General features: G+C 42.6%; 1 protein-coding gene across 1 annotated transcript in view; it reads left to right on the top strand.

Annotated features, from left to right (window-relative positions):
* LOC307036162 (uncharacterized protein) overlaps nucleotides 1-18,750 on the top strand; it is a 69,382-nt gene that overhangs the window by 34,278 nt on the left and 16,354 nt on the right. Inside the window, exons 2-3 of the mRNA XM_079676237.1 lie at nucleotides 14,970-15,165; nucleotides 15,883-15,936. Of these exons, the coding sequence (XP_079532363.1) occupies nucleotides 15,929-15,936 (8 nt within the window). The 5' untranslated portion in view covers nucleotides 14,970-15,165; nucleotides 15,883-15,928. The remainder of the gene's footprint in view (nucleotides 1-14,969; nucleotides 15,166-15,882; nucleotides 15,937-18,750) is intronic.

Raw genomic sequence — 18,750 nt, 5'->3', positions numbered from 1 at the left:
TTTTTTTCAACTGACCAGTCAACAGTGATTAAAACAAACATAGCACAAACATTGTCACATGAACATGCTGAATAAATACATATTTTTTCCACATATTTACAGAAATACCTTGGTTGCTGATTAGCTAATGGGTATACAAGACAAAACATCGTTATGACATCATAAAGTGGCCGAAATCTGATCAACTCATTTTCAGACAGGTTTTTATAGAAATGGATCAAAAAGAGAGAGAATCTTTGTTCCTGAAACTTTCAGAGTCTCTTTCCACAGAGGGGACACATGTTGATGTAGAAGAGACATGAAGAAGAGGGGACACATGTTGATGTAGAAGAGACATGAAGAAGAGGGGACACATGTTGATGTAGAAGAGACATGAAGAAGAGGGGACACATGTTGATGTAGAAGAGACATGAAGAAGAGGGGACACATGTTGATGTAGAAGAGACATGAAGAAGAGGGGACACATGTTGATGGAGAAGAGACATGAAGAAGAGGGGACACATGTTGATGTAGAAGAGACATGAAGAAGAGGGGACACATGTTGATGTAGAAGAGACATGAAGAAGAGGGGACACATGTTGATGGAGAAGAGACATGAAGAAGAGGGGACACATGTTGATGTAGAAGAGACATGGAGAAGAGGGGACACATGTTGATGTAGAAGAGACATGAAGAAGAGGGGACACATGTTGATGTAGAAGAGACATGAAGAAGAGGGGACACATGTTGATGGAGAAGAGACATGAAGAAGAGGGGACACATGTTGATGTAGAAGAGACATGAAGAAGAGGGGACACATGTTGATGTAGAAGAGACATGAAGAAGAGGGGACACATGTTGATGGAGAAGAGACATGAAGAAGAGGGGACACATGTTGATGTAGAAGAGACATGGAGAAGAGGGGACACATGTTGATGTAGAAGAGACATGAAGAAGAGGGGACACATGTTGATGTAGAAGAGACATGAAGAAGAGGGGACACATGTTGATGTAGAAGAGACATGAAGAAGAGGGGACACATGTTGATGTAGAAGAGACATGAAGAAGAGGGGACACATGTTGATGGAGAAGAGACATGAAGAAGAGGGGACACATGTTGATGTAGAAGAGACATGAAGAAGAGGGGACACATGTTGATGTAGAAGAGACATGAAGAAGAGGGGACACATGTTGATGGAGAAGAGACATGAAGAAGAGGGGACACATGTTGATGTAGAAGAGACATGGAGAAGAGGGGACACATGTTGATGTAGAAGAGACATGAAGAAGAGGGGACACATGTTGATGTAGAAGAGACATGAAGAAGAGGGGACACATGTTGATGGAGAAGAGACATGAAGAAGAGGGGACACATGTTGATGTAGAAGAGACATGAAGAAGAGGGGACACATGTTGATGTAGAAGAGACATGAAGAAGAGGGGACACATGTTGATGGAGAAGAGACATGAAGAAGAGGGGACACATGTTGATGTAGAAGAGACATGGAGAAGAGGGGACACATGTTGATGTAGAAGAGACATGAAGAAGAGGGGACACATGTTGATGTAGAAGAGACATGAAGAAGATGGGACACATGTTGATGTAGAGGAGACATGAAGAAGAGGGGACACATGTTGATGTAGAAGAGACATGAAGAAGAGGGGACACATGTTGATGTAGAGGAGACATGAAGAAGAGGGGACACATGTTGATGTAGAGGAGACATGAAGAAGAGGGGACACATGTTGATGTAGAAGAGACATGAAGAAGAGGGGACACATGTTGATGTAGAAGAGACATGAAGAAGAGGGGACACATGTTGATGTAGGAGAGACATGAAGAAGAGGGGACACATGTTGATGTAGAAGAGACATGAAGAAGAGGGGACACATGTTGATGTAGAGGAGACATGAAGAAGAGGGGACACATGTTGATGTAGAAGAGACATGAAGAAGAGGGGACACATGTTGATGTAGAAGAGACATGAAGAAGAGGGGACACATGTTGATGTAGAAGAGACATGAAGAAGAGGGGACACATGTTGATGTAGAGGAGACATGAAGAAGAGGGGACACATGTTGATGTAGAAGAGACATGGAGAAGAGGGGACACATGTTGATGTAGAGGAGACATGAAGAAGAGGGGACACATGTTGATGTAGAAGAGACATGAAGAAGAGGGGACACATGTTGATGTAGAAGAGACATGAAGAAGAGGGGACACATGTTGATGTAGAAGAGACATGAAGAAGAGGGGACACATGTTGATGTAGAAGAGACATGAAGAAGAGGGGACACATGTTGATGTAGAGGAGACATGAAGAAGAGGGGACACATGTTGATGTAGAGGAGACATGGAGAAGAGGGGACACATGTTGATGTAGAAGAGACATGAAGAAGAGGGGACACATGTTGATGTAGAAGAGACATGAAGAAGAGGGGACACATGTTGATGTAGAAGAGACATGAAGAAGAGGGGACACATGTTGATGTAGAAGAGACATGAAGAACAGGGGACACATGTTGATGTAGAAGAGACATGGAGAAGAGGGGACACATGTTGATGTAGAAGAGACATGAAGAAGAGGGGACACATGTTGATGTAGAAGAGACATGAAGAAGAGGGGACACATGTTGATGTAGAGGAGACATGAAGAAGAGGGGACACATGTTGATGTAGAAGAGACATGAAGAAGAGGGGACACATGTTGATGTAGTAGAGACATGAAGAAGAGGGGACACATGTTGATGTAGTAGAGACATGAAGAAGAGGGGACACATGTTGATGTAGAGGAGACATGAAGAAGAGGGGACACATGTTGATGTAGAAGAGACATGAAGAAGAGGGGACACATGTTGATGTAGAAGAGACATGAAGAAGAGGGGACACATGTTGATGTAGAGGAGACATGAAGAAGAGGGGACACATGTTGATGTAGAAGAGACATGAAGAAGAGGGGACACATGTTGATGTAGAAGAGACATGAAGAAGAAGGGACACATGTTGATGTAGAAGAGACATGAAGAAGAGGGGACACATGTTGATGTAGAAGAGACATGAAGAAGAGGGGACACATGTTGATGTAGAGGAGACATGAAGAAGAGGGGACACATGTTGATGTAGAAGAGACATGGAGAAGAGGGGACACATGTTGATGTAGAGGAGACATGAAGAAGAGGGGACACATGTTGATGTAGAAGAGACATGAAGAAGAGGGGACACATGTTGATGTAGAAGAGACATGAAGAAGAGGGGACACATGTTGATGTAGAAGAGACATGAAGAAGAGGGGACACATGTTGATGTAGAGGAGACATGAAGAAGAGGGGACACATGTTGATGTAGAGGAGACATGAAGAAGAGGGGACACATGTTGATGTAGAGGAGACATGAAGAAGAGGGGACACATGTTGATGTAGAGGAGACATGAAGAAGAGGGGACACATGTTGATGTAGAGGAGACATGAAGAAGAGGGGACATATGTTGATGTAGAAGAGACATCAAGAAGAGGGGACACATGTTGATGTAGAAGAGACATGAAGAAGAGGGGACACATGTTGATGTAGAGGAGACATGAAGAAGAGGGGACACATGTTGATGTAGAGGAGACATGAAGAAGAGGGGACACATGTTGATGTAGAGGAGACATGAAGAAGAGGGGACACATGTTGATGTAGAGGAGACATGAAGAAGAGGGGACACATGTTGATGTAGAGGAGACATGAAGAAGAGGGGACATATGTTGATGTAGAAGAGACATCAAGAAGAGGGGACACATGTTGATGTAGAAGAGACATGAAGAAGAGGGGACACATGTTGATGTAGATGAGACATGGAGAAGAGGGGACACGTGTTGATGTAGAAGAGACATGAAGAAGAGGGGACACGTGTTGATGTAGAAGAGACATGGAGAAGAGGGGACACATGTTGATGTAGAAGAGACATGGAGAAGAGGGGACACATGTTGATGTAGAAGAGACATGAAGAAGAGGGGACACATGTTGATGTAGAAGAGACATGAAGAAGAGGGGACACATGTTGATGTAGAAGAGACATGGAGAAGAGGGGACACATGTTGATGTAGAAGAGACATGAAGAAGAGGGGACACATGTTGATGTAGAAGAGACATGAAGAAGAGGGGACACATGTTGATGTAGAAGAGACATGAAGAAGAGGGGACACATGTTGATGTAGAAGAGACATGGAGAAGAGGGGACACATGTTGATGTAGAAGAGACATGAAGAAGAGGGGACACATGTTGATGTAGAAGAGACATGAAGAAGTGAATTTTGGGTCCCCTTTAATACAGGTCTCATTTGTATGTAAAATGGGAATTAATCCATTTCTACTTGTCGTGCTATTTGGAATTTACTTAACCTCCAAAAAATAATAATAAACTGTGCACATGTAGGCAACACTTGCCCACATTCACTCACAAAGGGGCCACCTGATGCTTCTCTGTCTGCTGAGATGATACGGTTGGCTGGCCACACACACACACACACACACACATATATGCAGGAATCCTGAAGTCTAATTTAATACCTTTTAAGACCTTTTTTAAGACCCTTTCCATACATTTTAAGACCTCATCGCAACTTTGAGTTCTAACCGGTTACATTGGCAACACACTTTACCTCACATTTAATATATTGATGTTAAGATAGCAAAACTAAACAGAGTGCAGACAGACTACTGAAGCCTCCTCTCCACATGAACTTCAACCTCTCTGTGAAGGTCAGGTTTAATGCAGTATGCTGCTTTGTTGCTTCTGTACTCTGTGCTCTTTCATTCCAGTAAAACTCCTCAGAAAACATTAGAAACCAGTATTTGACCAATAAACAAAACGATTGACAAAACTTTGAACTATGAAATATGTTAAACTTTGGTGTGTGTTTTCACGTGGCAAATATTGCCATTTGATCAAATCAGTCCAAATGGCAAGCAACGCGATAACTTCAGACAGCGACAGCGAGAGCGATCATTCAAGCTCAGATTCAGTGGGTTATCTGGATTCAGTTACAGAAGTAGAGAGTGAACCAGCTAGCCTTTCACTTCAAGGCATCTTGCCTTATCAGTACGAGCCTCCTGCCCGGCAATCGAACAACGAGGCAGAAACTTGTGAAAGAGAAGCGGATTCCGCAGCCGGCGAGACTCGAGTCGGCAATACTGAATGGTAAATTCTGTTTTATTTCATTTGACCTGCACTAAATGTCGATCTTAATTTGTCATCTGTTCCTCACACGTCCGGCAGATATTGTTTTTTTTTTTTTAAATGTTATGTACAATATTCAGGTGTACATGTCAATGCTGTGAAAGCATGCCCACTGCAGATGAATGTGTATGCTGCAGAGAGATCTGGCAGGTGATGGAACAAATAGACAGTTTGCAACCTACTGACCAGATAGCAGAGTCCTGCATCGGGTCGGGTATTCGCGGGGTGACCCGCAAAAAAGGTGATTTGCGGGTGGTATTTTTTCAAACGCTTTTTTCCGGGTTCGCTTCTGGGTAAAACAAAGATGATGCGGGTCCGGTCGCGGGTGTTGCATAATAAATATATTTAAATAATAATAATTTAGTTTAATGTTTAAATCCTCAGACCTCTCCTCCGCGGTACCGAGCATAATCATAACCTCTGCAGTGCATCTATCTGCTGCTGAGCGCACCACATTCTGAATGGCTGAGGTGAAGCTCTCTATAGCGGAGAATACAGCATTTTCAATAACTCTTCCTCAAGAGCAAAATCCAACGTCTGGGAGGCTTTTGGTGTCATCCTAGATGGAGAAAATAAACAACATCCCAGGCTTTTTGAGACAAATATGCAACTGCGTGTGTTAATAATTGCACGTTTTCACTGCTTATATATATGCGGGTTCGGGTCGGGTTGCGGATCTTGTGCCGGCGGGTCGGGTTGCGGAACTAATTGGCAATATGTGCGGGTAGCGGGGCGGGTTCGGTACTGCACGTCACGGGTGCGGGTCTTGAAAATCAGACCCGTGCAGGACTCTGCCAGATAGAAGACACCGACGAGAAACCAAGGTGCATTATTAGCCACCCAGGCTTTAGAGAAGGCTGTCTCAGTGTTTGGACACTGAAAATAGCGTATCTTCAATACAAACAACAACACAGAGCAGTTGATGGCCCACTACACCAGTAAGTAAATATTGATTGACCCAACTGCCTATTGCAGCTTTGCTTTCATATAATACTTTTAGTCGCTACAGATATGGTACACTTTTAAAGATACCATTAAACTCTTTCAGTCAAAAACAGCTTGGCTTTTATTTTTTCTGTGTATGCAAGTTCAATGTATGCTTGGGAAAAGAAACAACTACACATGTGAGGAAATATATAAGAGGTCTATGATTCTGTCAAGCAGTCATGTACAACCTCATATTTATTTTGTACAAGTAAAATACAAATATCATGTTATAAGCCAATTTGTAACCATTGCTACATGATAGTACTACATAACATTTTATTTTTCTCCAAATATATTTATAATCTGTATACTTTTTTTTCATTAGGAAGTATCGATATACAGCTTATCGACAGTTTGTACGTTGGTGCTGGGGTGTACTCGGCCCAAAAATCAGAGTCCCGCTGCCTGCATGTGCTGTAACCGAGATACGGAAGACTTACCCTGAACCGGGAGGCCGCTATCAGGGATTTCAATGGCCAAATCTGTAATTTGACATAAGTCATGCAGCTGAACTGGTTAAAATGGTTTCGCATGATGTAAATAATTTACAAAGTACATAATTTACATTATTATTTTTCCAAAGAAACATGTAAATATAACAACATTTTCCAAATCACAAGTTTGTAAGATTGTATTAATTTACTGTTTGATAAATAAAAAAGGGTTCTTTTGTTAATTTTTCACTTGTAACATTTGATCTTTATTGCAGTGTACATTAGTCTATTTTGGTATATGTGCGAGCCCACAAATAATTAAAAGTGGTAAAAATAATAAAGATATTCAGACGTAATTCATTTTTGGCCTTACTTATTTCACTTCAACTTTTATATATTTCAGTCACTCGGCAAGTTCACTGTACTCTGGTGACATTTAGCTCAAGCTGGCATAACACCTGTAGTAACTTAATTCTGACCCGAGTTTTGTGCACAATCTTCCAGCACCCATGATCAATGTTTATAGCAATCAGGAAACATTCACAGCTCACAACTACACATCGCTTCCCCATCATGAATTGTTAGATAAAAAAAGTTTAGCGAGGTCCGGTTACACATATGTTGAGCGAAAATAGCGGAAGGATACAAAACAAACAATCCAGACGAGGCTGGTGTTTGCCACGTGTGACGTCACACAGCTGGGTTAATGGCTGGCAAGCTTTTCGCTACCGGAGCGGAATAACACGGGAAAGTGGCACACATTTCATGTTCTTTGGGGGGTATTTATGGAAAGAATCATTGATGTTGATATGTCAAATGAAACAGTGGAAAGTGATGAAGCGATTTATTAACACAGAATAACATTTATTTTGGACATTTCATGGACTTTAAGTACAAACATGGCAGTGTCATAAACTACTTATGGAAGAAATGTTTTTTAGACCACATCAAAGTTGACAAAAATGCTCATTCTTGTTCTCTGGGGGGGGCTTTGAAACTCAAATTACTGAAAAAGTACACAGTATAAGTAGTTCTTATTATTTGTGCAAGTAGTCTAAGAAGTATTAAGTACAAACCTAGCTTCCCAGAGTTGTTTTATTGCATTACCGTAAACCTGTAACTAATCGCGCACTTGAAATACAGGGGCGGCTGGTTTGACCACGCAAAAGTGAAAGACGGCTGGCTTGACCGCAGTCATAAACTGGTGCTACTTTTTTTTTTCAAAATTGGCCTGAATGTTGCGCTAAGACAGAGAGCGTGGGATCACCAAAATCATATTGAATGTGCACAGCGAAATGAAAGAGTGAAATAAAAACAATTGCAGTTATTGGATCAGCAAACTGAAAGTTTGGCAGGATAGTGGGGGGGCAGCGGTCGGGGTGAATCTATAATATCCCCGACACTTTCGCTGCAGGGGATATAAAAAGCACTTGTCAGTTGCACAAGGGAAAGCAAAACAATAAGGGTCACCTGTATGCATGACAAAAGGTAGTAGTGTTTAACCCCTAGTGACCACTACTACCTTATAACTACCATTTTGCCATAATTCAGTCATCAAAAAGGAGATCCTGTCCTATCAAAAGAATGAAAATAAGCTAATACAATCACATCCCATGCAGCCATTAAATGCTCACCCCCAACCTATAAAACATCAGTGTTATCTATATTTGCATTATGCTTACATTTATCCAGACCCATTGGTGGCTTCAATGACTTGTTCCACACTCCAAAGAACAATGCATTTTCGCAAATGCTTTCCCATCTGGCTTTGATCTGGTCAGTGAAGTTCCTGTTGCCTGCCTCTAGAATTTGGCCCATCTCGTCCAAAACCTGAGTGTAAAAATCAATAGAACTTTGATACAGAGAAAACAGCTAACAGATGTTAGAGGGTATATGCAGGAATCCTGAGGTCAAATTTAATACCTTTTAAGACCTTTTTTAAGACCCTTTCCAAACATTTTAAGACCTCATCGCAACTTTGAGTTCTAACCGGTTACATTGGCGACACACTTTACCTCACATTTACTATATTGATTGTAAGATAGCAAAACTAAACAGAGTGCAGACAGACTACTGAAGCCTCCTCTCCACATGAACTTCAACCTCTCTGTGAAGGTCAGGTTTAATGCAGTATGCTGCTTTGTTGCTTCTGTACTCTGTGCTCTTTCATTCCAGTAAAACTCCTCAGAAAACATTAGAAACCAGTATTTGACCAATAAACAAAACAATTGACAAAACTTTGAACTATGAAATATGTTAAACTTTGGTGAGCTTCAGCGAGGTAATGCCATATAGGAGCTCCCTCACAAATACCCAGGGGTTAAATTGGGCTGGGGCTGTCCGGGGCTAAGCCCTGGCACATAGGACGATGCTCTGACGTCATCACCCTCACATATTTGTCATATGTTTACAAAAAAGGATATATATGTTTTGACTTTTTTCGTTCTTAATATAGACTATATTTAGGGTCTATATGTGTTCAAATTACTGAAAAAGTACACAGTAAAAGTAGTTCATATTATGTGTGCAAGTAGTCTAAGAAGTATTAAGTACAAACCTGGCAGTGTCATAAGATAACCAAAATCCTTGAATCTACACACAGCAAATAAACTCAAATGACACAACGAGATGTAAAAAGGTGATCACACATATAGTCGATATAAAACTGGAGAGAGGGGCCCCCTGTTCCCGGTGCGACTGACACCCGGGGCGGACTGTCCTCCGTGCGCTCCTTTCTGAGTGCAAGCGTACAGTTTGAGCAGAAGCAGAGCAGATCGCCACTATTATGGAAGCAACTTGTCTCAAAGGGACATTGTTTCTTTATCTTTTTTGTACATTTTATGAATTAATTTTAATAAATTGAATCCTGAGTTTTGTTGATTGTTGAGCGTAATAGAGGAATATGATTGATATAAAAAGCCTTAGCCCTTTTCATTGTATTTTTGTTTATTTTGGGTTTTGTATACACTTGTACAAACGGGCAAGGAGTGCTACAGGAGGAAGCTGGAGAGTACTGGCCCAAAACAACACCAGGGAAGTGTGGCGTGGGATGAGAACCATCACTATGGAAACAAGACTGACTAGGTGATGGGAGGAGATCTACAGGAGGCCAATGACTTAAACCCCTTTTCAACAGGTTTGATGATGAGATTACCACCCCTCCCTCCTCCAGCTCATCCACCTGTGACTCACCCCCTGTGACCCCCAGGGAGCCTTTCTTCCCAACTTATCCATCTCAACCCCCCCACCCCCTCCCCCCCCCCGACCAGGGCTCTCTCTCAGCCCCACTGTGCATGCCCCCACCATCACTGCAGAGGACGTGAGGGGAGAGTTCAGCCGCCTACACTCAAGGAAGGCTGCAGGGCCTGACGGCCTCAGCCCCAGTCTGCTGAAAGGATGTGCTACTCAGCTGGAAGCTACTGGACATGCAGGTGGATGCTCTACAGGTGAGCTGGATAACCAACTATCTCACAGCTCGGCAACAGTACGTGAAGCTGCAGAATAACACCTCTGACATTATATTGAGCAGCACGGGCGCTCCTCAGGGCACGGCCCTCTCTCCCTTCCTGTTCAGTCTATACATCAGACTTCAGACACTGCTCACAGTCCTGCCATCTGCAGACATTCTCAGATAACTCTGCCATTGTGGGCTGTATCATCAGAGATCAGGAAGCTGAGTACAGGAGTGTGGTGGACAGTTTTGTGGAGTGGTGCGGTCAGAACCATCTGCAGCTCAACGTCACAAAAACTAAGGAGCTAGTGGTTGACTTCAGGAAGCGGAGTACCGCCCCAAGCCCAATTACCATCGTGGACATGGATGTGGACATTGTGGACAGCTACAAGTTCCTGGGTCTCCACATAGACAATAAACTGGACTGGAGTAAAAACACTGACGCCCTATATAAGAAAGGCCAGAGTCGCCTGTATTTCCTCAGGAGACTCAGGTAGTGGGAGTGGATCAGGAGTCGTTGGACAACGGGTCTCACCCCCTGCATGCCACACTGGTTTCCTACCGGAGCACTTTCAGCCACAGACTGAGATCACCCATAACCACCACACAGCGCCACAGGAGGTCTTTCCTCCCAGAGGCAATCAAACTCCTTAACTCTTCACCCCTAAGTAAAGGGCACTGAGAACTTCCACACCAACACTATGTGCAATATACATATCAATATAATTACCATCACTGCAATACACTCGCTGCTATATATAACTATGTGCAATATTATATTATTAGTATTATTAATAATGCTATGATAACGTGCAATTACGTAACTGCCACTACGTTTTATTTTTTGCACTACCAACAAGTAAATACTGCTAATAATTGCATTGATTGTGTGACCATCTATGTTTCTATGTTTCATATTGTCTGTAGATATTTAATTGCTCTTTTTGCTGCACAGTGTACAGTGTACAGTTTTGCTGCTGTGTTTATTGTATTTTGTTACTCAACAACAATTTCCTTCGGGATAAATAAAGTCTTATCTATCTTGTTCCTAAGAGTAAATTATGAAATATCTGAAAGCCAAGTTGTATTCAATTCAATCTTTATTTCAGACTCAAGGTCCATATCACATACAAAATGACAAGATACACATCAATAAATAAGATTAAAAAGGTAAACACAAAACAAATAAAAACAAACAGATAACAAACATAAAATCAGTCCAATCACAGCCAGCCACACATGCTCACTGTCTGTGGAGGCTATTGCACCAATGTAGCCGTGTAGTTTACTCCACAGGCGAGCCGTGTAGTTACTCCACAGGTGAGCCGTGCAGTTACTCCACAGGTGAGCCTTGTAGTTACTCCACAGGTGAGCCGTGTAGTTACTCCACAGGTGAGCCTTGTAGTTACTCCACAGGTGAGCCGTGTAGTTACTCCACAGGTGAGCCTTGTAGTTACTCCACAGGTGAGCCGTGTAGTTACTCCACAGGCGAGCCTTGTAGTTACTCCACAGGCGAGCCGTGCAGTTACTCCACAGGCGAGCCTTGTAGTTACTCCACAGGCGAGCCGTGCAGTTACTCCACAGGCGAGCCGTGCAGTTACTCCACAGGTGAGCCGTGCAGTTACTCCACAGGTGAGCCGTGTAGTTACTCCACAGGTGAGCCGTGCAGTTACTCCACAGGTGAGCCGTGTAGTTACTCCACAGGTGAGCCGTGCAGTTACTCCACAGGTGAGCCGTGTAGTTACTCCACAGGTGAGCCTTGTAGTTACTCCACAGCTGAGCCGTGTAGTTACTCCACAGGTGAGCCGTGTAGTTACTCCACAGCTGAGCCGTGTAGTTACTCCACAGCTGAGCCGTGTAGTTACTCCACAGGTGAGCCGTGCATTTACTCCACAGGTGAGCCGTGCAGTTACTCCACAGGTGAGCCGTGCAGTTACTCCACAGGTGAGCCGTGTAGTTACTCCACAGGTGAGCCTTGCAGTTACTCCACAGGTGAGCCGTGTAGTTTACTCCACAGGCGAGCCGTGTAGTTACTCCACAGGTGAGCCGTGCAGTTACTCCACAGGTGAGCCGTGCAGTTACTCCACAGGTGAGCCGTGCAGTTACTCCACAGGTGAGCCTTGCAGTTACTCCACAGGTGAGCCGTGTAGTTACTCCACAGGTGAGCCTTGTAGTTACTCCACAGGTGAGCCGTGTAGTTACTCCACAGGTGAGCCTTGTAGTTACTCCACAGGTGAGCCGTGTAGTTACTCCACAGGCGAGCCTTGTAGTTACTCCACAGGCGAGCCGTGCAGTTACTCCACAGGCGAGCCGTGCAGTTACTCCACAGGCGAGCCTTGTAGTTACTCCACAGGCGAGCCGTGCAGTTACTCCACAGGCGAGCCGTGTAGTTACTCCACAGGTGAGCCGTGCAGTTACTCCACAGGTGAGCCGTGTAGTTACTCCACAGGTGAGCCTTGTAGTTACTCCACAGGTGAGCCGTGTAGTTACTCCACAGGTGAGCCGTGTAGTTACTCCACAGGTGAGCCGTGCAGTTACTCCACAGGTGAGCCGTGCAGTTACTCCACAGGTGAGCCGTGTAGTTACTCCACAGGTGAGCCGTGTAGTTACTCCACAGGTGAGCCGTGTATGGTGTGCAGAAAGCTTTAAAAAGTGATACCTCAACATCTACAGAGCACTTGTGAAATGTCCGCATTAATATGTTAGCCTGAGCATACAGTTTGCAGCGTTGTCTATGGATGTCTTTGTATTCTGTGAGATCATAAATATAATGACCAAGGTACTTCCTCTCACTGAACACAAGAGGAATGTTGCTACTGAGAATACAATTAGGAAATACAGCCTTTTTATCCTCTTCGCACAATCCTGATGCTACTCTTCTTGGCGTTATACTTAATATTAAAATCAATGACATACTGGAACAAGTCCTCAGAAGCTGTTGTAAGCCAGCACTGCACAGGGAGAAGATGATTAAATCATCTGCGTACATAAGGTGGTTGACAACAGTAGCACCGATGACAGCCAGTTTTACACAAGTTCAGTTTCCCAGACAGATCGTCCATGTACAGATTAAACAACAAAGGAGATCAAATCCCACCTTGCTTGACCCCATTACCAACATCAAAATGTTCAGACACAGTATTGCCCCACTTCACCTGCATAGTCTGATGTGCATACCAGAAGGCTACGATCCTTATTATGTACTACTTGGGTACCTCTCTGGCAAAACAATTCTTCAAGATGTTTCAATTGTAAAAAGGTATTTTCCAGCCACCGGATGGTAGTGTCGACCTGCTTAATGCTTACATGTATTCTGCAGCTCACACACTGTTGAAATGAAATGAGGCAGAACCACCACTGTTGAATTTCGCAAACTAAAGCAAAACATAGACTGGTTCTAAAATGAAGCTGCTAGATGAATAATGGCGTAGCCTCAGACACTTACCTAGTTCACAGCTGATCTTTTTTTAATGGACGCATGTGTTTACGCAGCTGCACGAAGCGACACATTTCTATAATAATATTTTACAGTGGCGGCCGGCCCATAGGGGCGCTAGGGGCGCCGCCCCCCTCTTCCCACATGCTTGATTGTCATTAAAAATTAAAAATAAATAAAAATATATATTTCCCAAAAATATATATTTTTTATTTTTATTTTTATTTTTAAAGAACAAGGTAAATGTTAAATAGTTGGTATCAGTAAAATGTATAATCTACAATAAAATCTCGTTTAAAATTGTTTTACGATGTCTAAAATTACTGATAAGTCACATGTTTCCTGGCTGGCCACAGCGTGTATCATTACCCTCTCTCGTCCGGGCGGTAGAAAGGAGCCCTCAGCCAGAGCAGCTGCAGCCAACAAGCTGACTGTTGTTATCTGTAAACAATGCCGCCGAAACATAATTTCAGCCAATCAGCGTCGTCAGATCTGATGCTCAAAGGGTGCCCTTTCAGTGCCCTGGCCTTTGTGTCTGTGAGTTGTTTGGACTCGTATCCAAGGTGACGCTACAATAGTTGTCTGCAGGTGTAGACTCCTGTGCTAATGGATCGCCGGAGCTGTAGATTAACATTTACATGCTTATTGTAGTTGTAAGGGCAATGCCTGTGGCACCATGGAGCATATGTGTGGGCTGGACCTGTATTTTACAGGAAAGGAGTGATCAGAGGGTCGAGTTGTCGATTCTTGTTCAGTTTTCATCTTCCTCACCCTCTCAGACTTTGAGTTGCGCGCTGCTAAAGAGACGCGCTACCATGGAAACCAAACAATGGTGTCGCTGTATTAAAGTCCGAGTGGAAACAGTCGTAAGTAAATCTGATTTTGTCAGAAATCGGGAGAAATGCGGGAGTCTCCCGCGAAAATCGGGAGGGTTGGCAAGTATGCCACACACACACACACACACACACACACACACACACACACACACACACACACACACACACACACACACACACACACACACACACACACACACACACACACACACACACACACACACACACACACACACACACACACACACACACACACACACACACACACACACAGTTCGTATTTAGTCTAATGATTTTAAATGGAAATTAAATCATTTGAGTCTTCCCAAAATACCAGTGTTCTGCAGTCCCCCCCCCCCCCCCCCACACTATTTTAATTCAGAATCAGAAGAATCAGAATCAGAAACACGTTTATTGCCAGGTAGGTTAACACATACGAGGAATTTTACTAGATGTTGTGGTGCAAAAATATAGCAGTATTTAAATAGAATATGATTGAAATCGTAGAAATAGAATTGAAATAAAAATATGTGCAGTAATTAAAAACTAAATAATTGTAAACATTGTGTGTATTCACGTAATGCATCCTTTTAAGTCTTTGTTATATTGTATGTTTCACTGTTGCAGGAGCCTAGGGATTAAGGTGTTCATTGCAAACTGCTACTACTGCTACTTGTGCAGTTTAAGAAGGGACTCATGTATTTGTATCTGAGAATGTTTCTGGGAAATCACGTGACCAAAGAGCATCCTGTCCCCCTCCCCGACTGGTATTTAAAACAGTTTCTTCTCTCCACCTCCTCATCTTCAGTAAACAACAAAACAGGTAAGAACACTTTAGGCAGAATTCTGAGTAAAAGTTATTTGATTTTGAAATGTTTGAAAAGACTCAGAAAACCAGTCAAAATATGGCAGCTATCTTGTAATAATAACGTATAATAATCTTTGTGTTTGACTGAGCACTTACTGGGGGTTTCACGGTCTGTGGAATGTTTAATCTGAAATGTGGACTTTTCAAAAGCTCAAATTGTGACAAAAAAGTCAGATTTATTTCCTCGCAATTCCAAGTAATGCAAGAAATACAACCACTAAACCGACCAAACAATAGAAATACAAAAAAAAAAAATTGTAAAGATGAAGGCCAAGACCATATCTATGTTTTTGGTTTCACTTCCTCCTTTCAGATTTCGAGGGTGTTTCCCCTGTAACATCACTGTTTTGCATTATATACTATTATATACAATTCTACTACTGGCTGCTTAATTATTTTTGCACTACCCAATAGCTGTAGCAACCTAGTTGTAGTATAACACTGTGCCACATACTGTACTTATATCCCCGTAAATATACTGGCAGCAACTTCATTACTTTCTACTTGTTTTATCCTAATCATAATCCTATGGCTCCTTTAATGTGGCTGGCTCAGATTTCCCTGATGTTTTTGGCCAGCCCTCCAGTTTCGCATTGTTTAATTTACATTATTTCGTAAACAGTCTTTTGGGTTTGTCGTTTGAATATATATTTTCTTTTTTCTTCCATCCAGAAAACTCATGGGTGCTCCTTTCTAGAGTTACTGTAAACCAGTCACCATGGCAATGTGAGTACTAATGTTCCTCAAACACACTGAAATGTTGCTTCACTACGTTACCACATTATTATTGAAACAGCTAGAAAGGATGACACAAGGTTCACTGAACATCTTGTGTGGTGTGCAAAGTCAATCAAGATGCACTTTGTTGCAGTCAAGATGGTGATGGTGGATGATTCGATCTATAATAAAACATATTATTATAATACAGATCTTACCAGTGGCGGGCCGTGCATTTCACACCTAGGCCTTCAGTGATGTCCTACACAGTCCTACCTGAATTATTCCACCTCTTAATACCATCATTATGACGCCATGGCTCTAGAAACTATACATTTAGACAGAAACGCAGTATAACCGGGCGTTGCATCACCTTAACATAGTCAAGTACAACAGAGTTATATTAATATTTCCGAAGCATTTATAATCAATATATCCGCATTTACAATTAAGAGTGTTAAACTACCAGCTTTAAGATCGCTTGGATACGGTCAAAACTTAAAAATAAAAGGGGCTTTTAAGGCATTAGTCTACAAAGTTTTATTAAGTCCACCAAACCAAGTTTGTTCACTAAACAGCGCATTGTCGCACCCAAAGCAGTTTCATTTAAGAAACGTGACGATAAAGACACAAACTATTCACTGAAAATAAAAGAAAACAAAAAAATAATTTGCATTTGTTCATGAGGATATATTTGCGACAGTGGTGAAAGTGTATTCCTAGCACTGAATGTCCACTTTGATAAAGGTTAAACCAAAACAATTCAACAAGTCTCCTTGAGTACTTTTACTGCCCAGCTGAGCCAGTGCGCCACACACATCTCTATATCTCTTGCAGAAGCATCAAACATTTATTTTTTATATATTTGTCATTTTAATTACATATATATTAATTCGTTAATATTGATTTAATATTAACGACATAAAATGACAAAAATATATTAAAATAAAATAAAAAATAAAATGCTTTGTACTCACCAAAACAACTGATTATTTGAATACAAAATCCATCCTCCTTTCTTTCCTCAAGAAGACTTCAATGACTCTGTTGTACAGTTTATCTGTGCGTTTCAGTTCCACCAATAAGTCATTTTCTATAGACATGAAGGCTAATGATGAAAGCCTAGTCTGTCCAGTAGAATTTCTGGCATAAGTTTTAATTCGCTTTAAGGCCGAGAATGACCGCTCGACAGAAGCAGTGGACACAGGGATAGTCACTGCCACACATGCCAATGTGTAAAGCTGCCCCATGCTCTCACTCAGATTTTTCTGCTTAAGGAAATCAAGGAGATCAATGGGACTTTTCCCTTCAAAATCAGTCATGGCATACATTACAGTCAGTTCTGTTTTTAGCCGGGACAGATCGAACAGTGTTCCGTGACTCTGTGTTAATTTGGCTAAGGCTGTATGCGGGAATTTTTTCCGGTAGGTCTGAAAGTGCTGGGGGTCCAGGAGGGAGAGAAACATTAATTTTTCGTGGTCTTGAAACCTACTCCGTATCTGGCAAAGAATGTTGTCCAGAATATTGCTGTGGAGTTGTTGGTAGTATGCGCGAAGGTCTCCTTGTGCTGTACGTGGGCCTCTGCGTGCGCTCGGACCACTTGAGATGCGCGCTGTGTCCTCGTAGATCTGACGAAACTGGCACCTCTCTCGCTCAATTGTGTCACAAAACTCGTTCACCCTTGTCAGACAGAATTGTACATCCAATGTTTGTTTCTGTAGTATTCCAAAGAGCACATCTGAATGCTTAAAAATCCCATTGAATGTTTCAAGCAAAAAACGAAACTCAAAATCATCCAGACGTGCATTAAATCCATCAGCGCTAAGCATAGTATCCCCATCATACTCCTCATGATGTTCCAGTATGTGGTCAAACACCTCCTTTAGGGAAACTCTCTTCTCAAAGACTGCATTGACCAATCTCGATGTATATTGCCACCGCGTTGGTGCAACATTAGGAAGACGACGCTTGCAAATGTCATCCAGCAGTTGCGTGCGCTTAGGGGATCTGGAGAAAAATGCTGCAAGGCCATTGAGGCTGGCAAAAAAGACCTTGCATTCTTTAAGCTTTGAGGCCCCTTGAGTCAATACTACATTTAGTCGATGTGCATAGCAGTGAATGAATAAGGCCATAGGTGCCCTCTCCTTAACTTTAGCCTGCACCCCGTTTAGTCCAGATGCCATGACCGCTGCGCCATCATAACACTGTGCCACAACTTTATCCAGACTACATTCATATTCCTCCATGAAACGGAAAATAAGAGCGGCAATGTCATCAGCTCGCTTGCCGCTTGTAACATCTTCAAATCTGACAAACCGCTCCTTGACACCTGTGTCCGTCACATAACGCAGGACAAGTGCCACTTGTGCTACATTACCCCCGTCTGTCGTTTCGTCCACCATAACAGCGACAAAGGGTGCTTTTTTAATCTCCATTTTGATCTCTTCTCCCATCACTTCAGCAATAGCATAAATCAGGTCGTTTTGTATTTTGCCTGACGTCCCAGTAAACACTTTGTTTGTGGACAGGTGGTAATGCAAGTCTGTGTTGTTCTCAGCAAGCAAAGAAAGAAGCTCCACGTAGTTTCCTCTGTTTCTGGACTCGGCGCTTTCATCGTGTCCCCTAAATGAAAGTTCCTGTTTACCCAAAAACAGGACACAATCAATCAGTCTTTTCAATATTTCCCTATTTTTGTTCACCCTTTCGTTGTGGAGCTCCGTTTCCCGGCGCACTTGTTCGTTGAGCTGTAGATCCACTCGGGTGTCCCCAAAGGTTTTCAAAAGCACCATTGCTTGTAAGTGCCCAGCCGTGCTTTGGTGTCTC

The sequence above is a fragment of the Notothenia rossii genome (assembly GCF_949606895.1).
Source record: "Notothenia rossii genome assembly, chromosome: 4".
In the NCBI taxonomy this organism is placed as follows: domain Eukaryota; kingdom Metazoa; phylum Chordata; class Actinopteri; order Perciformes; family Nototheniidae; genus Notothenia; species Notothenia rossii.
The sequence above is the reverse complement of the archived record's forward strand: the minus strand, read 5'-3'. Positions and strand labels throughout refer to the sequence as shown.